This window comes from Girardinichthys multiradiatus, chromosome 19, assembly GCF_021462225.1.
Source record: "Girardinichthys multiradiatus isolate DD_20200921_A chromosome 19, DD_fGirMul_XY1, whole genome shotgun sequence".
NCBI classification, from domain to species: Eukaryota; Metazoa; Chordata; class Actinopteri; order Cyprinodontiformes; family Goodeidae; genus Girardinichthys; species Girardinichthys multiradiatus.
In genome coordinates this window covers 26,647,398-26,673,694 of record NC_061811.1, presented here as the reverse complement: position 1 = coordinate 26,673,694, position 26,297 = coordinate 26,647,398, and the positions used below count along the sequence as shown (strand labels likewise).

General features: G+C 39.9%; 1 protein-coding gene across 1 annotated transcript in view; it reads right to left on the bottom strand.

Annotated features, from left to right (window-relative positions):
- Window positions 1-26,297, bottom strand: part of ppp2r3a (protein phosphatase 2, regulatory subunit B'', alpha) — a 91,941-nt gene that overhangs the window by 28,423 nt on the left and 37,221 nt on the right. Inside the window, exon 2 of the mRNA XM_047344972.1 lies at window positions 6,452-9,987. Within this exon, the coding sequence (XP_047200928.1) occupies window positions 6,452-9,202 (2,751 nt within the window). The 5' untranslated portion in view covers window positions 9,203-9,987. The remainder of the gene's footprint in view (window positions 1-6,451; window positions 9,988-26,297) is intronic.

The following is a 26,297-nucleotide window of genomic DNA, read 5'->3' as shown; positions in this document are numbered from 1 at the left end:
ACTGTAACAAGGTTCACAACACTGAACTACTGCAAAAAAGGGGGCACAGGCCGTGGAAAACAAGAAAGAAATATTAATGAAAATAAGAAGTTGCTGTTAAGATGATGGAAGGATCAGCTTCTAACAGTTCTGATAAATAACTTCAGTGGGCCTAAACAAGTGGTGAGAAATTTTGTTATACCTATGAGGGCTCTGCTGGCTCTAATGCTGCGTGGTATAACCAAACAATTATTTAACTTGTAATAACTCTGCTTTCAGAGACTGAAATAATTTTTGATCCTTACAGTTTAGACCTAAACACAATGCATTTTTCAGGACAGGATATACAAAATATTTTTATGCCCTGTAAAGTAAAGTCTCTTTGTTCAGTTTACAAGTTCACCAAGGTTTCTCGGTGGTTGCAGGTTCAAGCACATTCAGAAAGAACACTAAACTGGTGCTATTTTGAAACAGCAAGCACATCCCAGACAGTTGGCAAAACCACTCGACTCACCGGAGGGTTAATAAAGCCATCAGACTGGCAGCTCTTGTTGCAGCCAGGAGTGTACGTGCGCCTGTAAATTATGTCACCGTTCGCAGAGCTGAAACAAAAACATGTCAAACTTCAGCCTCTTATTTTTGGAAGAGAAAGAGGCTGCTGACATGATGAAACTCATCTCTCAGCATTACTGCAGCCATGTCTCCACGCTCTAGAGGCCATCTTGCCTTTGATATAGATCAGCTGGCATCCTTGTCATCATGAAGACTAATGGGTTTTTTCTGACGGTGTAAAAAAGAAAGCCCCGCAGTATGCATGGGTCATTATGAGATTCTGATTGTGAATATGATAACCAAGACCAAAAATATCATTAAACGTAATTGTCACAGATGCTTATAATAAAGTTATCTATTACATTCATTTCTGTTATTTTAGTTTTGATACCTAAACTTATTAAAAATGATAAAATAAACGTCCACTAAATTAGTACAAATTCTCTTATTATGCAGAATAGTATTCCTTTACCATTCTGCTCTTAAGAGTAACAGTACAACAAGCTAATATTAGCTGGTCAATTAGTCAGGCTAACTGCTCAGTAAGACCCTGCAGGCATGCTGCTAACAACTTGCCAACTATAGTTTTAAAACTGTATTAAGACTGAAGTTTGCATGCTTTAATTTCCACACAATGACTGTCCATGTTTTTTGCAGTTAAATATATTTCTAAACAATGAAGTTTGTGTTTTCGTAACAGAGAAAAAAGTATAAATCCTGCTTTCAGTCAGTTGACAGTCAGTGTGCAGCAAAAGGTGGAGGAAGGGCATGCTGCATTACTCTAATGTTCCATACAACCAGAGAAAAGTGTTGTCTTTCTGGCACTATTTTATCTCATTAAAAGGACCTAAAACTGCAGAAACCTTAGGACAGGAAATATATGCGGTTTTAAAGCAATGACTTAATATTGATAACTGGCTTATGCCTGGCAAAAATGGTTCTATTCCCATAGGTGTCAGTCTCCTCAACCCTTAAAATCTACCCCAGTATAGCTGTGAAAATCTACACAAACTCACAAATCCAAACATTCTCCTTTTAAATTGTTAGGTGTGTGTTTATATATACGAATAGTGATCGTTGTACTGTTGTGTTTTGATTTTATCTCTATATTTAATGTGCCTAAGCTACTTATATGTCCTGTTTGATTGCTCTTTAACATAAAGGGAATTTAATTTAACTAAACTGAAAACAAGTCATTTTCCAAGCCCAAGTCAAGACTAAAACATTTTCGCGTCCACAGCATGTCATTTAGTCTGCCTAAGACATTGGTTGGGAATTCAAATCTTGTACTGTGTGTCGTTTTCTCTAATGTAACACGTAAACATTTAGCGATTGTCAATTAACCTTTTAATATTTAATTTGACATTGAAAGACCCGTTATGAACTCCTTTCAATTATTTTGAAAATTGATCAAAGGTATTACTATGAAATAAGATAGATAAATGTGAATTTATGTTCAAAGGAAACAAACAGATTAACCCTTGTTAATTCTAAATTTCAAAATGAATCAAGATATTTTTATGTTGTCTTTGTAATGACATGGTTAACATCTAATCCATGTGTCAAATGTGTCCAAATGTTTTCGAATGATCCACTCCATTACTATGGGGTAGATACTTTATGGGAGAGGTGGGCTACAGCTCTTTAGGGGGCACATATTAGGTTTGGAGGGTTTTCCTTTTCCGACTCTGAGTCTGAAGATTTTTTAAATTGTTAAAGAAACCATGGAATAAATCTAAAAGGTTTGTTGTCAAGTAAGAAATATTAAACATGTTTCAAGGTGCTCTATAAATGACAACATAATGAGTGAGGTGCAGCTTCTATTGGTGCAAATAGCTTAGCAGCAGAAGAATAAGATATTGGAGCTAAGTTAGATTTATTTTGTTCTGAAATTACATGACATCATTCATTCATACATTGTTCAGGCTCAGAGACATCAATGAGGTCAATAATATAAACGTTACTGCTAACATGAACAGCTTGCTATGAACCATTAACAGCCTATGGTCCACAAACAAACCAATAGTGTTATCACATTAAAATTTTAAGTCCATATGTCTGATTCCTACAATGCACCCTTGCACAAGAAAATATGAACATGCAGTGCATCAGCTGTCAAATCTGCTGTCGGTAGCTTACATAGAGTCTTGCTTTTACTCCCCATCACATGACACAAAGATGATTTATGGGACTCAATTTTAAGACGAGTCTCAGTCAGTTTTTAGGTCTTTAGGAAAAGAGTCTAAGTAAAGCCTGAAGTCCTTGTTTTTGTGACTTAAGTGGGACTCGAGTCTGAGTCTGACACTCGATTGATGCTTAGTCAGCATCAGAAGTAACATTAAACAGAGATGGGGATTTTAAAGGTTTGGGCCACTGACATCTCAGAGGGCTTGCCAAATGTTCCCATCAAAAGCTGTGGGACTGACCAAGTGAGCAAGGTGGAAACGGCAAGGGCCTTTGATGTCTCCTACAAGGTGGGCTCACCTTGTTTAAAGTCTGATTGGTGGTTCACATCTAACTTCAATCAATGCTGAGCAATATTATCATTATTTCCAGTGTGCCAGTATTACTATTAGTTGTCTAGGAGCTATTCTCAAACTCAGCTGTCACATACAGTAGCAGTGGGTCATCTTACCCATGAGACAACAAACACACAGATATGTTTGGTAGGACACCAATCATTGTCAACAGGGGCTCATTTATCCGTTAGTCTTTTTCTTGTATATGCACATGCATTTACACTACTGTATAGGTACTCATACAGGTGAAAATGTCATAATGAAGCTTGTGCTGAACTTCCGCATTGTCCCACACCCCGCAGGCAGGTCCATTTACACTGTGGCGACAGTGAGTCTGTTAGCGGGATACCATAGTACAGAGGGGCGGACAGATTTAGGCTGCCTAGCACCTAGTTCAGCTGGGGTGGGTGTTGGGGAGAGGAGGGGCTGTAGGGTAACGACACCATTAACACTCAATGTGTCAATAGTCCCAACCTCCCCCAACTCCAGCCAGGCACCCATCGGCACGTCTCATTAGGTTTCTCTGCCATGCACACAGCAACAACTGTAATTCAACTCTCCCAAAATACCACAGCGACCAATCACAAGGCAGCAAGAGAAGATGTGGTGAACACAGCCTTATTGCCTCACCGCAGGTAAAAGAAGGACACTAAGAAGACCAACAAATCCTGTAAGCAATACAAACAATCTGAGAAAGCATGAAATATGGAGGTGGAGAAACAAAAAAGAAAACCAAAAGTGAAGATGAAGCATGATTGGCTAGATAAACTTGACGATGAAGACCGAAAGAGATTGTGTAACGATGTGTTTGGTGTTGTGTCGTTCTGCTCTGCCAGCTACCATGGTAACCTCATATGTAGGTGCCCTACATATCAGCAGGGCATAAGGTTACAGAGCTCAGCAAATAAACACATACAAACAGTAGTGGGAGTGTTTTTAGGAGAAGAAAAAAATAAAAGAAAGAAAATAAAATTACACTAGAAATGATTTGAGAGTGTGTGGTGTGTGGGCATGTCTGCCACGTACAATTATCTAAATCCACAATGTGCTGTTAAATATCCACATCAGAGACAGGTGGAGGCAACCCTGCCTTCTGAGATTATACACCGCATTGTCAGTACCCACTGTGGATGCACAGCGCACACACACACACATACACACACACACACACACACACACAAAATAACATGCTCCAGTTCCCTCCTTCACAACCTTAAATTGCCTTTAAATATTCCCCAGCGAGGAAAGCAAAACAAACACACACAGTCTCTACACACTCACACACACTGACAGACCGAAACACAAGCAGAAAAAGTCAACAAAGAGAGCTCCACTTAAAATAGTGAGCTGTCGGTTCCATGGTTAAAAGCTTCAGATTTTTTTTATTTGGGCCCTGATAGTGAAACTGAATCAGTACGTTCATCACACTTAATTACACTCATCGAGTCCCATCACTCAGAAAAGCAACATCTCTGACATTTTATAAGACAGTTGCTGCTAATGTTACTGTTTTGCACCATTCACTGATTAGTAGAAAAATGAACGATACATCTAACTCACAAGGTGCATGTTATTAGGTTCATGTTCACTATTTTAGGGAAACAGATTCAAATTTGTTTTTTTTTTTTACAAATAAATGTTTCACAAATCACAAGCTGCATTATAAAGAATCAAGTATAGTTTGATAAGTTGATATATTGACGTTTTTGTGCTTGTCTCATTCTAAGATGTAGCTAATGGCAAAAAATACTGAAATGTTTCCCTTTGTTTTTCACAAATACAATAAAGGTTTCAGACACACAATATATACAATCACAATCGTCATGGCAATATCAATATGTGCAATATTGCAATCAAAAGCTGTGATGCAATATTATAAATATGATGCATTCATAACGGGAATATATGGATAGACTTTTAATGCCCACACCAGATGGACAATTTAGTATTTAACATCCTAAGCTAACAGAGAATGGTGACGACACAAAAGAAAGAGAAAAGTTAGGAAATATTAGGTTAAATACACCTTATATCAGATTTTGTTATTGGAATATTTAACAATAATATTACAAATGCAGGGTTTTCAAATATTGTACAGGCCTAGATGAAGGTTTCATAAAGAATGTCTGTTCAGTGTAGAATTATGCAGTTCAGGTCTGACCAGTACAAGTACAACAATTTTGAAGGAATGTAACCTGGGCCTTTACCTTAGCATTGATGAATACCTTCAAAGCAGATGCCAAACGTCCGGCATAATTATTTTTTTTAAAGGGGCAGGGATTTTTTTCCAGTGTTTATGTAACTAAGAGCTATCAGTCTTCCTGACAAGCAGTATCTTGCTCTATCCTCCTAATATAAGCTGATAAAGTTAATGACAGAGAAGCTGTTAAACGCTGTCAAAGATAACCATATGCTACAAAAGTTTTGCAAGATTGTTTAACTAAGCATTGCTTCAGCAATGACCAGGATCTTCTGGGAGGATCCTTGGCACCACATCTTGTTGCATGCCTACCGATCAGCCATCACAATGAAATGGTTTACTAGAAAAGTCGTACATCATGACATTCAAATGAATGCTACTTTGACACTTGTCGCTTACATTATTATTTACAGACCAGTGACAACCCCCAAAGTGGCAACAGTCATTAGCAGCATCCCATTATAGGAGAACAGTTAGCATTGGCTTCTCAGACAAAGAGTCTGAGTTGTGTACCCAGTTTCCAAATTCCTCTCACACTAGCATTATGAAATCAGAAGGAATCCACATCTGAGGACACCCAATATTAACAGACTTCACCCCACAGTCAACTATGTTCAAGGGATCTATTTCTAATGTCTTGGTAGTAGACCCTTGGCAAAATCCCCATGCGTTCATTGTTCAAACCCTGATAGTTTAAAACACATTTCAGGGACAGATGGGGAACGTCCCTTGTGTATTAAATGGTCGATGACAGTGTAATTGCTGAGATGTCACTTGGCCACTTTCTAGCAGCCGCTCTTACAATTGATGTTTAACATGGCCACATAAAATATTAATTTACAGTAGCTACATTTAATGTTTGTTAAGTCAAAGCTTCACAGAACTGAAAAGTCCTTCAAAATAGGACTCAGCTAAAGACCAGCATTGTCAGTAGTTAACTAATTGCAAAAACCTGCAGTGGCGTTGTCTTCCTAACATTGTGCACCACCATATGAGACAGAAATAAAATAAATAAATACCACAATATTCTAAAAACTTTTGGAATATAATGGGTAGTAATCTAAATAAATCTATAAAATTCATGGGGTTTCAATGTGCTATAATACAGCTGCTGGACTAAACATCTTCAGAACACAGGGAATGTCAGTATTAGTCTTTGGTTGCTTCTTTGACTGTGCATTTGTGACTGCGGGTTACTTACTTTGATGACCTCTGGAGTCTGCTGGATGAGAAGGGTAGAACTAGCTTCTCTCAAATCAGAGGGTTCACCATCAGCAATGACATCATCATCTGTGACTGAAATGGTAACAGGAGATTGTGCTTCCAGATAGACCATCTGTGCAGGTTCATCTAAAAGGTTGGATTTCTGAGGGTTTGCTGGTGTAAACGCTTCAGAGGCAAGAGGAGATTCTGAATGAACCTCAACTATAGGAGCTGTAGTAGTTTCATCTGGCACTGGCTTAGACAAAAGTTCTGGAACGGCATCTGATGTAGGTTTAGATTCAAATGTAGCATTTTGCTCAACTTCAGATGCTGCACTTATAAATGCTGGTGCAAGTAAAACTGTGGGTGCATTTTCTTGAGTGTGGTTTGAAACAACAGGTTTGACTCCAACTGGGTGCATGGAAGGAGCAGAGGAAACTACTGGTGGTGTTGTGCTGTCTGGGGTATCGGCCCTGCCGCTGGTGACCAGTGTATCCTGCAGGAGTCTCATCACCTCCCTCTCCTTTCCAAATTTTCTCTCAGCGCTACCTGTACTCCCTGCTCCAGAATCAACCAGCTCTTGGGCAAAACTTTCAATGCTTTCAAGAATTCTCAACAGAAGTGCCCCATCCTCTTCATCTCCAGCCACAGTTTCGCTGTTCTCTCCTTGAGGAGGAGTGGGACTCTGGGTCACTTTGGGGCTAACACCATTCATGCCAAGGTGGCTGGTTGGTTTTTGTCCTTGATACTGGGCGGTTCTGGCTTGAGTAAAAGACTCACTGGAGATAATCCCTTGTGCTCCCACTCTCTTTCTGGTCTTAGCTGGAAGTGGTGGTTCTGTGGTTCTAGGGTGACTCATACTCTGAGAGAGGTTCTCCAAGTCCATCAGTAGCTTATCAATGTCATCATCTCTGCGTGAAGCAGCTTTAGGTGCAGAGACTGTTAATGAGGTGGAGGAAGGCCACGTGGGAATGTAGCCAGAGCTGCCTGGCAAATGATTTGAAGAGTTATTAACTGTGTTAGATTGGGATAGGTGCAGTTGCTGTCCCATGATAGTTCCATTTTTGTTGTGGGTATCGTTAATCCCTCTGTTTGGACTGTGTGTCAGCTGGGAGATTTGATCTGTAGACTTTTCAATATCTGCCTCCTCTTCCTCAATATAAAGAGCTTCCATGGGCGATGCCGGGGGAGTGTGTGTGTATGATGGTGTCGGAGAGTTTCGAAGAGAGGAGGGAGAGATTATTGGAGAAGAGCTAGAAGGCGTACACGTTACTGGTGGAGGAGACAGAGTTTGCTGGGTTGTCAAAGAAGTATGTGCGGGCTGTAGTCCATTGCTAAGTGAGATGTCCTTTGGCAAGACTGAACTCTGGACTAATTTGGTATGGATGGAATTTGATTTTAATAATGTGGACAAAGCTGAGACTGAGGAAGTAGCAGAAGATGAGGAGTGTAAAAACGTCTTGGAGATAGGAGGTGACTGGACCACATCTTCATAGCGGGGAGGTTGCTCATTGCCAAAGATTGGAGAAAATGGTGCCTGTTGGATAGAGTGAAGAGTGTTGATCAGTTCAGCCAGGTCATTGTGCCCACTTCCAGGTGAACTTTGACTGCCCTGGCCCGTGCTTCCCAAACTTCCAACCCCTTCCAGCTCCAAAGGAAGTCTCTTGAGATAGGAGCTAAGTCGGGTCATCACAGCCCGATAAATGCTGTCAGGATTCGTTCCTCCATTCTCTGAATCGCCACCTGCTTTGCGTCTGATGCATTGTTTGATGATATCAGTGCATTTTTTTAAGTCTTCAGAACATTTAAGCAGGATGTCAAGACAAGCACGGATGTCCTCACCGCCTGCTCCCCCACTTCCTGCCTCTGCCCTTGTCTTCTCTAGCAGTCGGGCAATTAGGTTCTCCTCTCCAAGGGTGGTGCGGTACAAGGAGGCCACGGTGTTCAGACTCTGGTCCAGTGATCCAATACTCGAAAGGCTACTCGTCAAGCCACTAGCCACCTTTGTGTTGATTGACATTGGACCAGAGCTCCCCTTTAGCTTTGCTTCCTCCGCTCCATTTCCTTTCCCTAACACAAATGGTGGCATGTTCTCATCATTAGAAGTAACTATGCCATTTGTCATACTATTAGTTGTGCTTGTTGTAAGACTGGAGCTGAAGTGGCCATATATGATCTCCAGGTCAGTTGAGCGACGACTAAAAGAGTCAGGGCGCACTTTACGACCTTTGCGGAGAGTGACATGACTAGAGGAGGACAGGCGAAGCTTGTCAAAAGAAAATTCTTTGAGTTTGCCACTGGCCAGGTTAATGGCCTCTTCAGTAATGTCCTTCAGGCTGCCAGAGCAACTCAAATTCCCAGTGGATCCTCCGCCAATGGAGGTCTTTTTACCCCTCCATGTGGGGCTGTCCTCCCCTAAAGACAAATTGCCACTGCTGTCTGCCCTCTCCAGGCCACCATTATGAAACGTATCCATGGAACCACAAAGTTTACTATGGTTAGGAAGGTGCTGAGAGATCATGTTACGGGTATGTACAGGTGAGCTGTTGAAGTCATTGTAGGTAGGATCAAGGGCAGCAAGGAGTTCAGAGCATGTGCTACGGTGTGCAACGGTACAGTCTAAACCTTGGGACTGCGCCCCACATGGCCCTGCACAGTAGTGCACAGCTTGGGAGTTAACGCGTCGGTCCACCACCACACTGTTGTAGCAGCTGACACTGCTTACAACTACACGGTAGGCTGCTGCCATGGTGGCCAACTTTTCAAGACATAAGATAGTCAAAGATACTAAAATGTACAACAAACACTAGATATTTAACAAGATTTCATAAAAGATCCTTTTGTTAATAATGTTCACTTTTAAAGAGTTAGAGTACATGTCCAATCAATAAATCATCTTGCTAAAATATTGTGTCCTTGATCTAATTCGTGTCATTCTCAACAGACATATAATGCTAACACAAAAACAAACTATTATTATTAAGACCATATAAAGGAGACATATCAAAACAACTTCCAAAGCTTTGAAAGCTCCTGGTTTGAAATGGTTAGATTGGTTTTTTTTTGGAAGGGCAAAGACTTCCTTGTTTGAGATCTCTGTGCCTCCTAATAACAGCTGTAAGGTCCTGCCTCTCTCCACAGGCACATTCTCCTTTTCCTCTAGCAGCAGCTCATTAGCCACTAATGACAACCATGGAGGATGGTGACAGCAGAAGATCCAGCAGGGTTATCACAAATACTTCCACAAAAAAGCCCCAGGGGCCTCATTCACAGCCAGGAAGGCTTTACTTTGCTCTGGTCCGTACCCATCTTCACAGGAAAGAGATGTAAAAAGAGATCCCATTTTCCTTTCAAAGCTGAAGAACATTTGCTGACTCCAACACAGCTGCAAAATAGCAGGGGACTGGCCACAGACTGTATCTTCTCTCTATGACAGTCCGTCTTGAGATTCCTCACTCTTATACTCTCTTTCACCCCCTCTTGCTGTCAGCCATGTGTTACACCGAGTCTGTACATCTGATAGCAGGATTCCACCTGTGAGACAACAAAGGATAGAAGAAAGAGAGAGTTGAGAAAGTTGGAAAGCAGAGAAAAAGACAACTAGTCATTTAGAGATCTGTGAAAATTTTCATAATAAGCATATTTGAGTGTATGTCTGTGGATGGCATACAACAACAAACTATCATCAAATATGATATTTGAGGTTCATAATGTGCAACATGTGTACTTTCAATCTATGTGCAGTAAATGCAGTAAAAACACCAGTTGGTGGTGCAAGGTTCAGGCTACATGAAGCATCACAATAGAACTGTTTTAAATCTATGCATAAACTAAGAGCCACAAAGACAAGGCAGTATTACTAGACAATGAAATTTGGATTTTGAACAAGCCTGATGCATTTATATTATATTATTTATAGTGCATTGTTTGCCTGAAGGTTTATTTTTGTGCACATATTTTTTTATCCAGCAAACTAGTCACTACTGTGTGCGACATAGTAAAAACTATTACAAAGAATTACTCTTATTTATTTATAGCAAGGGATATCATTAACATACACAACATTCACCTTAATTATTGCATATCACAAGTTTCTCTAATATTGTGCAGCCCTACTGTTTATATACAGAGTTTATATACTAGCACTTGGTAGCGATAGATTTGTTTAGCGGTATCAGAGTAACGGTGGCTAAAAACAAATGTGTGGCACAATTTTCTGATTTTAATTTGTAGCATTTTTCTTTTCCTTTTACAATTACTACTTGGCATAAAATACAAGCAAAATATACAGAACTTTTATGGTTCTAACATCAACAAATATGAAAAAGTTCCTCAGGTACAAATACATTTTGCCAATCACTATAATAAATATTTCCATCAAAATCTGTACTTCACAAAATAGAAAGACATATTTCCAAATTTAGGCATGTACACGATTTCAAACTGTGGAAAAATTGACATGACTGCACCAGTCAAAAGAAATGAAACATTACATAAATACCTGGATCATGCCAAATACCAGAAACTGAGAAAGCCTGAAAAGAAGGTAAGCACTCTGCACTTTAAAGCAGCAAGCTCCATAACTTTCTACAGACCTTAGAGCACACTGATATCGTCATATAGCAATTTAAATTCAGAGGGCAGAGGTAACTCTTTTAGTTAAAGTAAAGAAAGGGACACTAAGTTTTCAGCATTCAGGTTTCTCTCCTGAGTTCACAGCTCCAACCTGGGGTTCAGCAGCCATGCTTGACCTTTGATTGAAACTTACAGCCAATAAAGATGCACCAATACAGGTCAGACATGCTGATGCACTTAGCCCAAATCCACTGTCCAGTTTCTGTGATTTTCCCTCTCTATCTTCCATCTGTCTTCACTCCTGTGTTGGTATCTCTGCCTTTAAAGCTATACTCCCCCACCCTAACCATATATTGTCCTGTGTTTCTTTGCTCTGGTTGAGTTTCTCATGCCTCCCTTTCTTTCTGTTCTCAATGTCTGTCCAGAAGCAGAACAGATGTCTCAGAGGAGTCCTACATTATTTACACATTAGCAGTAATATTTGAAATTTATGAAAATTTGTTGGCAAGATTTTGGGAAGAAGGATTCTCAGAGTATTATAGTTATGGCCAAGGTTGGAAGCTAGAGTATCTGCACAAACATATTATCTGTTGTGTAACCTTTAAGAAATTAAGCACATGGTTACTTACAAAAAATTTTTTTAAATGAGTTACTTGTTGGAAAAATACTATGCTGCTTAGTCTGCAGATTTTCTTCATCTGAAAAAACAGCAACTAAGTTTTATGGGTAAGACAAACAGATGTGCTATCTCCCTGTCATGCCATCTCTTTTCTTTCCACACAAGCGCAACAGCCTAATGCTGCTGAATCAGACTTCAGCAGGAAACTGCACTTCCTGGCAAGCACCTAAAATGTGAACAGTCAGAAATAGACTTTTGTAGGGTGGTAATCACACAGATTCACACAAACAGTTCACACTCCTTCTGTGTTGCTATCTGTGTGTACAGGTCCTTCTCAAAATATTAGCATATTGTGATAAAGTTCATTATTTTCCATAATGTCATGATGAAAATTTAACATTCATATATTTTAGATTCATTGCACACTAACTGAAATATTTCAGGTCTTTTATTGTCTTATTACGGATGATTTTGGCATACAGCTCATGAAAACCCAAAATTCCTATCTCACAAAATTAGCATATCATTAAAAGGGTCTCTAAACGAGCTATGAACCTAATCATCTGAATCAACGAGTTAACTCTAAACACCTGCAAAAGATTCCTGAGGCCTTTAAAACTCCCAGCCTGGTTCATCACTCAAAACCCCAATCATGGGTAAGACTGCCGACCTGACTGCTGTCCAGAAGGCCACTATTGACACCCTCAAGCAAGAGGGTAAGACACAGAAAGAAATTTCTGAACGAATAGGCTGTTCCCAGAGTGCTGTATCAAGGCACCTCAGTGGGAAGTCTGTGGGAAGGAAAAAGTGTGGCAGAAAACGCTGCACAACGAGAAGAGGTGACCGGACCCTGAGGAAGATTGTGGAGAAGGGCCGATTCCAGACCTTGGGGGACCTGCGGAAGCAGTGGACTGAGTCTGGAGTAGAAACACCCAGAGCCACCGTGCACAGGCGTGTGCAGGAAATAGGCTACAGGTGCCACATTCCCCAGACCTGGGCTACAGAGAAGCAGCACTGGACTGTTGCTCAGTGGTCCAAAGTACTTTTTTCGGATGACAGCAAATTCTGCATGTCATTCAGATATCAAGGTGCCAGAGTCTGGAGGAAGACTGGGGAGAAGGAAATGCCAAAATGCCAGAAGTCCAGTGTCAAGTACCCACAGTCAGTGATGGTCTGGGGTGCCGTGTCAGCTGCTGGTGTTGGTCCACTGTGTTTTATCAAGGGCAGGGTCAATGCAGCTAGCTATCAGGAGATTTTGGAGCACTTCATGCTTCCATCTGCTGAAAAGCTTTATGGAGATGAAGATTTCATTTTTCAGCACGACCTGGTACCTGCTCACAGTGCCAAAACCACTGGTAAATGGTTTACTGACCATGGTATCACTGTGCTCAATTGGCCTGCCAACTCTCCTGACCTGAACCCCATAGAGAATCTGTGGGATATTGTGAAGAGAACGTTGAGAGACTCAAGACCCAACACTCTGGATGAGCTAAAGGCCGCTATCGAAGCATCCTGGGCCTCCATAAGACCTCAGCAGTGCCACAGGCTGATTGCCTCCATGCCACGCCGCATTGAAGCAGTCATTTCTGCAAAAGGATTCCCGACCAAGTATTGAGTGCATAACTGTACATGATTATTTGAAGGTTGACGTTTTTTGTATTAAAAACACTTTTCTTTTATTGGTCGGATGAAATATGCTAATTTTGTGAGATAGGAATTTTGGGTTTTCATGAGCTGTATGCCAAAATCATCCGTATTAAGACAATAAAAGACCTGAAATATTTCAGTTAGTGTGCAATGAATCTAAAATATATGAATGTTAAATTTTCATCATGACATTATGGAAAATAATAAACTTTATCACAATATGCTAATATTTTGAGAAGGACCTGTATATCTTAGTAAATGACAGCTTCCCAAACTGATGCAGAGCATGTAAACAAACCACACTGGTGTTTATAACCCAGAAAAACCTCTATGGGTACATGCCTGTCAGTGCTTACACCCACCTTTGGCTATCTACAAAAGCCTCAATGATGTGTATTACATTAGAAAAGCTCAAATCAACACACACATTCAGTGTGTCTTTAGTAGAGGTGTTGTGTTGGCAAGTAAGCTAAAAAATAAATGGTGGTGTCAGCTTTCAGCTCAATGTCAACAAGGTAGAGCTTATTATCTGAACAGAAAAATGTTTATTTTTGCTAAAATCCACTAAGGACAAGCATCGTAACCATAGTAACTTACTTACTTCAACTTCAGTCAGAGTAGGTGGCAATTTTAATGCTAAATATATACTTTCTATTGAAACTACCTGTTTTTCTAAGAACACTAAAAACACTTGTTAACACAAGTAGCAACTAATGACATCACAGCAATTGAAAGCATTTAGGCATCTAGACTTGCTGAAGCTCAAACTAAGCATCAGAAAGGGGGTTGTTGATGTTAGAAGGACTGGGTATGAGGGCTGCACATCTATCATCAGCAAACCCCAGCCTACCTGACTAATATTGCTGACCATGCCCTTCGCTTTATAACTATAGTGTACCATCTTCTGATGGCTACTTCCAGCATGATAATGCAGCATGTCACAAAGCTCAAAATAATCTGAAACTGGTACCATGAACATGACAACAAGTTCAATGTACTTCAGTGACCTCTGCAGTCACAGATCTCAATCACACAGAGCATGTTTGGGGATCTGGGAGATTCACATAAGGGATGTGCAGCCGACAAATCTGCATGGAACGAAATCTCAGCGGAATGTTTCCAACACATTGTTGGAAACGCCAGCAGTTCTGAGAGCCAAAAGGGGTCCAACCCAGCACCAGAAAGGGGCACCTAAAGTGACGGATGAGTGTACACGCTATTTAGCCATGGGCCAGTAGCCAGTACCAAGACACACCAAGGCTTAAACAATTATGGTACAATTTCTTTTATAAAGTTCCTACGGTTTAAATCCTTTCAACAAGACGCCAGAGAAAGTGCCAGAGTGACCCAGAGTTTGCTCGAGCTGTATGGAGCATACAGAATTATGTTTTAAAACATTGTTACTTTAAAAATACAGCTGGCAAGCTACAAGATTGCTGGACAGCTGTTTTATAATAAACCAATGTCGTGGCTTATTTACTTATACATTTTTATGTTAACACTGGTATACAGTTAAACTGTGGTACTTTTACTACGTTGACGCATTCCTATTGCTATTTAGTCATTAATTCTTGTATTTGAATATTACTTTCTTCCTCATTTATTTTTCCTTTATCTGGCTTTAATGTCATTCTGTATGTGTGGAGGCATTAACCCTGGCCCTCACCAGGAAGGAAGTACTAAATCACCAAAACCCATTTTAGTCACTCTTTAATGGTGCCACATAAGTGTCTCCTTGTGTGTGAACAACAGCAAACATGAACAGAAAGAAGTGGTAAGAAGTGGTATAGCCTTTGCTAAATTGTGAATACTGTTTGCTGCGCACATGGGTGTGCATTTGTGTCTGTCATAGCAAAGAGTGAAAAGGCCTTCCAATGGAAATAGGTCTTTGTGAACGTGGCTGTAATAGGAACCACAAACATACCCTAAGGGAGCCAGGACAGGTCTGTGCAAGCAGGCTCTTTACATTCAGGTACACACACACTCTTGTGAAGGACTTTAGTGTTGAGAGATCACACAGAGAGGTTTGCAAAGCCATATGAATACTAAGAACTAACAGAACTAGGCATGAGAGACAAATTTCTATGTAAGTACTAAAGGGGTCGAGATTATACATACAGGATCAAATGTATATGCCACCGCTAATATTTGGTAAAATGTCCCTCAGTGAGTTGCATCCCGCATATATATTTTTATAATGCTCAGCAGTGGTTTGCCATAATTGTGGCCGAATATTTGCCCTCTTTTCTTGGCCAAATTGGTAGATTTCATTGAGTTGGCTTCCTGACAAAGACCTAGCATAGTATGGGATTTTTCAATTGGGTTGATCTGTGGGTTTTAGGGAGGTCATTTTAGAAGCGTAATGTTAGCCTGCTTTTTCAATTCAAAAATCTGTTGTTATGTATATTTGGGGTCACTGACCTGTTAGAATATTCAGTTGTGTCCAAATTACAAGAAGATGTTAAACAAATTGCAGGTAGATTTTCTTTACTATTCTGCTCACTTTGTGAAGCACACCACTACTGCTGGAAGAAAATACACCTCTTAGCATTGTGCAACCACCACCATGCTGACAGTTGGTACAGGGTTCTTAGAGCTGATAGTGTCACCCTTGACTCCTCCAAACAGACTCTGTGTCATTTGTAGCAAAATAGCTGTTTTGTCTGGTCATAACATCACAAATATTCTCCCCAAAAGGCCTGCCCAGAAGACTGCTTTAGGTGCACTACTGCTGGCTAACAATAGGAAACTAGGATTGTAATTCACAAAGGATCATTAAAAGTTGGACAAGAAAAACTATGCCTGGTTCGACGAGCCTAGATTTCAGGTCAGATTTTGGGGTAAACAACAAGAAAGATCCTGCCTTCTATCAACAGTTCAGGCTTCTGGTGTAATAGTGTGGAGGAATGCATAGGCCATGCAAAATGGAAATATCTTCAAATGTAAACATAGCATCAACATAATTTTTTATCTCCATTGCTTTCTCCCACACTGTGTCATGGAGTGACATTTTTGGACTCTGTGGCTTTGTGTTTGTTTACTCTTTTGCATAGATTTTTCTAGTTTGGTTTTTGTATCATGTTTTTCTTTTCTCTCTCTTCCACCTCCTAGTGTTTACTACTTAAGTTCTTTTATGGTTGTTTTCTTATTACTTTGAATGGTTTATTATTATTATTATTATTATTATTGTAATTATTATAGTTCTTGGTCTTCCCTGGATTCTCTAGTTTTATTTCTCTTTAGTATCTTTGTGGTTAATTGTGTTTTATTTGTTCCTTTGCACTCTTCTTGTTTACTAGTTTATTTTCTGTTTCCTTTCCAGTTAATTCAGTCAGTGTGGTTAGGTGTGCTTACTTTTGTATTCAGGTTTTCTTTATGGGTTCTTTGTTTGTTCTCAGGTTGTTATTGTTGTTCCTATGTTCCCTCTAGTTTCTCTGTTTACTTTAGTCATGATTATTCTAGTTTTCTTATTCCCCATTTGATTATTTATCTTTGTCTATAGGTTTGCTTGGTCTGTGTTTCTGTTTATTGTTTATTAGTTACTTTGCCCATCCTCAGCCTTTGTATTTGTTTCACCTGTTCCTGCCTCCTTGTCACACCTGTTCCCTGTTCCGTTGATTATTTGCCTTTGTTATCTCACAGTATACAGGGCCTTCTCAAAAAATTAGCATATTGTGATAAAGTTAATTATTTTCCATAATGTAATGATTAAAATTTAACATTCATATATTTTAGATTCATTGCACACTAACTGAAATATTTCAGGTCTTTTATTGTCTTAATACGGATGATTTTGGCATACAGCTCATGAAAACCCAAAATTCCTATCTCACAAAATTAGCATATTTCATCCGACCAATAAAAGAAAAGTGTTTTTAATACAAAAAACGTCAACCTTCAAATAATCATGTACATTTATACACTCACTACTTGGTCGGGAATCCTTTTGCAGAAATGACTGCTTCAATGCGGCGTGGCATGGAGGCAATCAGCCTGTGGCACTGCTGAGGTCTTATGGAGGCCCAGGATGCTTCGATAGCGGCCTTTAGCTCATCCAGAGTGTTGGGTCTTGAGTCTCTCAACGTTCTCTTCACAATATCCCACAGATTCTCTATGGGGTTCAGGTCAGGAGAGTTGGCAGGCCAATTGAGCACAGTGATACCATGGTCAGTAAACCATTTACCAGTGGTTTTGGCACTGTGAGCAGGTGCCAGGTCGTGCTGAAAAATGAAATCTTCATCTCCATAAAGCTTTTCAGCAGATGGAAGCATGAAGTGCTCCAAAATCTCCTGATAGCTAGCTGCATTGACCCTGCCCTTGATAAAACACAGTGGACCAACACCAGCAGCTGACACAGCACCCCAGACCATCACTGACTGTGGGTACTTGACACTGGACTTCTGGCATTTTGGCATTTCCTTCTCCCCAGTCTTCCTCCAGACTCTGGCACCTTGATTTCCGAATGACATGCAGAATTTGCTTTCATCCGAAAAAAGTACTTTGAACCACTGAGCAACAGTCCAGTGCTGCTTCTCTGTAGCCCAGGTCTGGGGAATGCGGCACCTGTAGCCCATTTCCTGCACACGCCTGTGCACGGTGGCTCTGGATGTTTCTACTCCAGTCTCAGTCCACTGCTTCCGCAGGTCCCCCAAGGTCTGGAATCGGCCCTTCTCCACAATCTTCCTCAGGGTCCGGTCACCTCTTCTCGTTGTGCAGCGTTTTCTGCCACACCTTTTCCTTCCCACAGACTTCCCACTGAGGTGCCTTGATACAGCACTCTGGGAACAGCCTATTTGTTCAGAAATGTCTTTCTGTGTCTTACCCTCTTGCTTGAGGGTGTCAATAGTGGCCTTCTGGACAGCAGTCAGGTCGGCAGTCTTACCCATGATTGGGGTTTTGAGTGATGAACCAGGCTGGGAGTTTTAAAGGCCTCAGGAATCTTTTGCAGGTGTTTAGAGTTAACTCGTTGATTCAGATGATTAGGTTCATAGCTCGTTTAGAGACCCTTTTAATGATATGCTAATTTTGTGAGATAGGAATTTTGGGTTTTCATGAGCTGTATGCCAAAATCATCCGTATTAAGACAATAAAAGACCTGAAATATTTCAGTTAGTGTGCAATGAATCTAAAATATATGAATATTAAATTTTTATCATGACATTATAGAAAATAATGAACTTTATCACAATATGCTAATTTTTTGAGAAGGACCTGTATAAGTTGGTTTTGTGTCTTTGTTCAGTGCTGGTTCCTTGTGTTCGTCACACCTCGTTCTCATCCATGATTATGCTTTGTTTTTTGCCACGTCTTGCCTTGGAAAATCTGCAGTGATTTTGCTACGTTTTTTGACCTTGTAAAATAAATCTTTGAATTACAAAGATGATCCTGCCGAGTTCTTGTCTGCACTTTGGTCCGATCCAAAACCACACCGTGACATACTGATCTTCACAAATGCGGTTCTGACCCAGTTCATCAATTTTTTCTGTTGTCCCTCAATGAATTATCTCCTCTGACTTCTAAGAAACAGAGGCAAGCTTTTTCCTCATCCTGGTCCGTTCATCAGCTTTTCATCAGTCAACCACCAAACTGCCATTTCCCGGCATGAAAATAAAGGGGACAACAGAGAGGTATTCTGGTAGGAGAGATGTCTCCTTGTCAACAATGGGGCAGGTTTTAGTTATCATTATTTTATGTGCCAGCTGTGGAAAAACAAGTCAAAATAGATGGGCAGAAGATGGGCTGGGTAAGAATGAGACCATCAATGTTCTTTATCATTCTTCACAACAACAGAGAATAAGCAAACTGCAAGTTTAAAATGTCAAAGCCATTTGTTTTTCTTAAGCGGGGGAGTTTCAAGAGTCTGGAGTATTAAAGCACCATTGCCAGGTCCCACTGAAGATGAGCTACTATGTGAACCAGATGTCTGTGCTCAAGCCAAAACACAAGCCCAATGAAGGACCCGAACCCTGAACCTAGTGCTCCATCCCTCCTTCATTTTCACTCTTTGGGCTAGTTTAGGTTTTAGTAGGAAGCCACGAGGCCCAAACAGGTCAAATCTGTGAAAACCTGCTGAGCGTATGGGTGAATCTGTGCAGGACTGAGACCGGACGTGTGTGAATCTGGCAGCCACTTGAGGGAGTTTTCTTGTTATGTCTGCCAGAAATATTGTCTGGATGAGACCCAGGCTGACAGCACAAATCACTGCACTCTAGGGATACAAAGACATTAAGCACAAATATATACTAACACACACACAGTTGACACTACATCTGCAGGCCCGATGGAGCCTGTTCTAAAATAAAAAAAACAACATATAAATTGTGGGTCTACATGGCAGACTATGCAGGTAAGGTTTGTAAGAAGGAACAGTTTTCCCTCTGTCACAGTGACCAGAGTGCTTATTTACCTCATCATTTATTATTTATTATACATAACAAGCTGTTTATCTTATTGTCATGACAGAAGTAGATTAATGTGTTTTGTAGTATTTCCCCTGAACTTAATGCAAATGCTTAACCGGAAAACAACATTCATCACTTTGTGGCATTTCTCTTAACTACATAGTTGGCATGGTTCAGTAAGAGATTATCAAGGTATATTAATCTTGAGTAAAAATAACACAGTATCTTTGCATTCACACAAAAACTTAAAAAAATGTTTAGGATGATCAAATTAATTTCGAAACAGCAACAATTAGTTCTACAGCTGCTAAAATAATACACAGTTCCTACACATTTCCAGTTTAAAGTCCAGACTTTTCCGAAATCACATTTCTTGGATGGATGGATGGATGGATGGATGGATAGATGGATGCTTATTGCACAAAAGGTATAAGCTTTTTGTCTGCTCTTTACAGAAAAATACTAATATTCCAACTGACATTAGCTGGTTAATTAGTCAGGCAATCTGCAGTTGACTGCTCAAAATAAAAGCTGCCCTTAGTCAGTGGCTGGTCTTGCATGAATGTTCGTTCTTCTGTATCCTATGTGCTTGTTCCAATTTAAGGTTGTTCTAATACTAAGAATGCTCTCATTGTGATGACACAAATAAAATAGGAGTTTAAAAAATCTTAAACTGGGTTTCAAAGTATCTATAGTACATTGTATGTGTAAAAATCGAATTCAGTTCTGAACAATTTAATTGATCTTTATCAATTTGTTTTTTTTTTTTTGCAAAGTTCTTCATTTCATCCGAGACTTTTGGACACAAGAAATGCTGTTTTAATGATCAAATTAAAGATCACTTTTTTAATGACCACCATACGTGACAAATAATCATGAGTTTTCTGAATTTTTAACCCATTAAATATCAATATTTAACAATGAATGTTTTGCTCATATTTCTTTTAGAGAAAAAAAAAAAAAAAAACAACAATTCTAAACAACTTTTACTTTTTGTTGTTAAAAAGTTATGCATTTATTTTCACCCATCCTATATGATAATTGGGATATTTAGGAAACACTACATGCAAAAATGTCATCACAGAGTAGAATGCAGAAAATATGAAATTTTGAAGGGATTCACCAGGGAATGAAAGAAAGTCAAACAAATTGCAATGGTAGAACACAATTAAAGGGGCATAGGCGCTGTGTAGTTTAAAAAGCCTATGAAATATTGTTATAATTTAAATTCTCCCCAAAATACACAACCTGCCTTTAATCTATTTGCATCAACACATTCAAAGTCATGCAAAAACAAGATAAAAAACCTTAAAATAACATCCAGGACCCCATGCAGATGATGTTGCTCCAGAACACACCTACAGGCAGCAAATATACCAGTCCTCCTCTGCAGTCTGACCCCTTCAGCACTGCACCAGCTGTTCACCCAACACTTTCCACATCTCTGGGGAAAAACAACTATGTGGACACCTCAGCACCTCATTAGTGGCAAAACTCCCCCTTAAGACTACAGGACAAATGGTCTCACACACACACACACAAACACACAAACACACACACACACACAGGGCCCCTTAGGGAACACATTGAGGGCAGAGCAGAGGATGTTTTTGTGTTTCTGGGCAGATGAGGAAAAATAGTGACTCACATCTTTCCTTATCCCTATATGCTTCCTGGTTAAAACTGCCTGACCTTATAAGGCTAGCAGGCACAGTTTTGTTCACATGCATAGATAAAAGCAACCCTACTGATTCCCATGCAGAAGGGCAGAAAAACACGCTAAAAATATGCAACACTGTGGACCATGTGAGAGGTTGATGATGAAAGTGGGCTTCAGCCTTAAAATCGGCTTCAAAACAATCCCTACACACACACACACACACACATACACTGCATGCATACACACAAATGGTAAGCCCACACTCAAACACACCTTTGTTAAAAACCAACACCTACGCACACGTCTGCATCCTGCTTCGCCAGGAGCTCATTATGAGCTGGTGTCTGCGTCGCCACTAATTTCAAAAACACATTTAGGATGACGTCATGTTTTGGGCTCTGCTAATGTACGTGGAGTCAGCCGCAGCAGCCAGACACTGTATGCCGGCACAAAGCCTCATGTTGGCAAAAGGGAGAAAGAGCACGCAGATAAATCCAACGTAATGCACAAAGACAGCTGACCTGGATTCAGCCAGTCAACACTTTATTTCTGCTATCTTCTACCACCCAGACCCAAAGGCAACGAACATACACGCCGACTACTTCCAACAGGGAACCAGGCGACTGAACAAAATGAAAACAATCAACTTACAAATCAGACCCGACCTGAGGAAACAAAGAAGAACATAGGAAATCTCATGTTTGGGGCACAATATATTAATTAATGTGTTTGTTTTTAACTAAAACAAGCGATATTAACAGAAATTTGTAACCTAATCTTTAGCATTTGTGTTTCAGGCCTCTTCGCATGTAACGTAAACTTGAACAAAACAGCCCTGCTCCTCAGGTTTATCTAAATAAACCCAATAATAAGAATACCATTGAAAGCTTGGGTTATTTTAGTAATTCAATTCAAAAGAAGAATATATATGTAATTTATACACTTTTGATTACATACATAGTAATAATGATTTATTTCTGTTAATTTTTATGATTATGCTTCCAACTAATGAAAACCCATATTTCTGTCTCAGAAAATTAAAATCATACACTAAAGCAATGAAAAGTGTCCAAGTACTGTACTCCATAATTTGTTAAAGTTTCTTTGGAATGAATCACTCTATCAGAGCTTTGTGGTATGTTGAAGATCAGCCTGTGGATCTGCTCAGGATCTGCTGTCTCTGCTTTAGGTCAGGTGAGGTATTAGTTATCAGTACCATTGGCAGTGAGGGCAGGTTCCAGGTACTGCTAGACAACAAAATCAGCATCTCCATAAAGCTTGGCAGCAGAGGGAAGCATGAAGAGCGTCCTGGAAGACAGCTGCACTGACCTCAAGTCACTTGAAGTCTGCGCCTCTCCACTCTTCCTTGATTTCCAAATGTAACATACAATTTGCTTTCATCTGAAAAGAGGATGTTGGACCACTAATCAACAGTTGAGTCCTTTGTTACTTTAGCCCAGTTGAGATGCTTCTGAAGTCTCTGGTTCCGGAGTTGCTTTACATAGAGGATGCAACAGTTCTAACCCATGTTCTGGATATATCTGTGTGTAGTGAGTCTTCAACCTCTGACTCCAGCTGCAGTCCACAACTTGTGAATCTCCTCTGAACTATTTTGATCTACAATCCTCTCAGCTTTGGTTGTCCCTTTGCTTGAGCACCTTTGTCTACCACACTTTTCCTGGATTCAGGACTCTGAGAAAAACCAGTTTCTTAAGCAATGATTTATTGTGGCTTTGCCTACTTGTGGAGGGTGTCAATGACTGCTGAAAACTGTCAACTCAGATCCTTCCCCATAGTTTATGGGCTGTAACATGCCTGTGACATTTTCTTTTACCATTATTTTACCAGAAAATCCCTTGAGATAAAATCTTAGTTTCTTTTTGTGGACTGTCGCCTTAAGGTAATATGTGCTCAGAAGGTGTCTTTGGGGCACTACTTCAATGCAAATGTTAAATCAGCCATCTCTATGTCAACCGGCACACTTGTGCACCATAATATGGCAGCACTGATGGCAAGGTGACTGTCTTTTTTTACTCAATGTTGTACTCAATAGAGGGATCCCTGACTGCTAAAAGTTGGAGCAACAGATTTAGAAGTTTTTTTGTGGCTCAGACTTTTTAATAAGATACAAATGGAGAATTTGAAGGAAGCAGCAACCTGATTTTAAGAGATTGAAATGGATTACAGATAACAAGCCCTAAACTGCATTTGAAAAACCCCAATTAACAAGCTATTTTACCCCTCAGGAAAATGTAATTTATGCCGTAGACATGATCTATTAATTTAGTAGGACCCTTACCTGGGGGTCCCTAATTGTTTCTTTTTATCATGAACACTTCACATGACGGTGGTGATGGTTGGTGTTGTATGCAGTAAATATTTAGAACACCTAGAACAATACAGACATATCTAACATGTCAAATGAAAAGAGGGTGAACACAAAGAGAGATCGACCAATGCATGATGATACAGAGCGAGACCCAGGCCTTTTCCCACGCTCCGCTGTTAGTCAGTGAAGGCCAAGATCTCACATTCCTCACATACTAGATTTTTTACTTCACACCCAGCGATCAGTCAACACAACTGCAATAATAGAAAGACCCTAAAAAATCTTAGCTACAGCAGAAACAAAAAACAAACATCCAGTAATGCAGTAAAAATCCAGTCCTTTTTTAAAGAGACGGAATCTGTTAAATCTACAGTCAAATCTAACTAGAGTATAGTATGACAGTAGAGTTGGATAATTTCCTAAAATGTTCAGCTGTCTGGTGTCCAAAAACATGCAACTGTAGGTATGTCATCACCTGTGGGACTCAGTGACATATTCAAGAGCTGACTAGGGAAAGAACAGCAAGTAATTTGACTGTAAAAGCACAACATACTGGCTAGTCAAAGGACAAATCAAACGCAACTGACTAGCTAAGCTAACAGACCGTCTGATAGCATCTAGCGATGTCCTGATCCAATGCACTGTATCAACTAATGGTCTGAATCTATATTAAAAATAGAAACTAAAACCAGTTCAGCTACCACTGGCAAACTTCCTTAAAAATGGTTTCAAAATATTTTTTACATGAAAATCTGAATAAAATCGGTGTGCATTTCTTTTCAGCCTTCCTGAGTAAATACTTTATATATATGTTTGCCACAAGCCATGTAGTATTGTAGGGTGTGTCTCCACAAGCTTTGCACAAGTAGAGACACAAGTAGAGACTGACAATTTTTATTCTCTGAACAGGGCTCTATGAGATTTTCAAAGCTTGGAATGTGGTTTTATAACCTAATCCTGCTTTAAAACTCTCCACAATTTTATTAATGACCTATCTGGTATGTTCCTTGATCTGAAAGATGGTGTTCGTTCACTAATGTTCTCTAACAAACTTTCAAAGTCTTCACAGAACATCTGTGTTTATGATGTTTATGATGTGATTGCTACACTAGAGTTATTAGCAATATGCTGATCAGGCTCTTACTAGCTGATACTGATTTCTGGTTTTCTGTAAGGACTGCCCTGCTAATTTTTATTTAATCTTTATGCTAAGGACTATCACACACAAAAGAGAAATACATGTTCACAGGTTATTTGATAGAGGTAGCTGTTTTAATTTCAATAGAAGATGAAGAACTTGGAAGATTATCTCCAAGTATGCTTAAAAGCATGTGGCCCTAACCTTCATCTATTGACACAAGTGCATCATATCACATGCTGTTGGTCGTGGCGTTGATGCACTTACTGAACAGGAAAACAGGAATACTATTTGTGTTTTGGACCATCGATCAGAGCCAATCAATGGAAAAATTAGACTTGGGGACATCTCCATACAATGGATCTACTTCCAGCATTTTTGGCCAAATGGACTTGACTAATATTTGCAGACTGGTTACTAACTTTTCGTGCAAAATGCGTCTGAGTCATGCAGAGGGCACGTCTTTCACAGCATCGCCCTTCATCTCCAATTTAATAAACAGATATAAAAGTGAAAACTCCCACTGGGCCAGTGAAAGACACCCGGTCCACAGGCGGTCAAGACAGAGAAGACATCGATGAGCAATAGTTAGATTTGCTTTTAGAGAAAGCTTTGAGCAGTGCAGCACAATTAAAAGCAAGGTAATTGTGAAGGAGAACTGTGGAGATCCTAACATTACACATTTGATGTTCTTGATATAAAAAAACAGCTTGTTCTGGCTTTCCTGGAAAGGTCTCTAAAAGTAGCACCTTTAAGTGCTGGCTAAATACAATATATAGAATGTCTCAACAATGTAATAGATCTCCAAACATAATCTTTAGTAGACAGATGTATATTCTTTGTGGAGCAAAGCAAGATGATATGTTTATAATAAAAGTAACAACAAATATCAACATTTTCCCAAAATCCCATATCAGAGCAGGTTTGAGTAGCTGAAGAGCTAAAGCCAGACTACTTCGTCAAAGGGTTGCATGTGTGGATATGTGTGTGTGGGGGGGTGTACGTGTGCACCCTGCTGTCCCTGTCCATCAAAGGGTCATATGAGGAGCAGATTAGGGTTTCTAACCGCAAACCCCTGTCGCCATGACCCATCGTCACTGAGCCTGCGAGGAGAGTCATTCTGATCCGAACCACTAGTGACTCACCCAGCTTTATCATATCACATCGTCCCAAAAACACATGCACAGAAAAACCACCGCCAATTCAGGACTTAGTGATTCAGCCTGAGCTCTTCAACCCCCCCACAACCCCAAAATCTTAACCAATTTTGGCCAGAGTGAATCAGTATGACAGCAGCTAATGGTTATTTACTCAACTGCCTGTTTTGATCACTTCTTGTTACAGTTTCTCCAAGTTACTAAGAAACTTCCAGGCGCTTTTTTATGAAAAGCCTTTAGCCTAATTCTTAGTTACATTTGTGTTGAATGGATGAATGAATTTGAATGGAATCCCATTTTTATTATCAAATGACAATT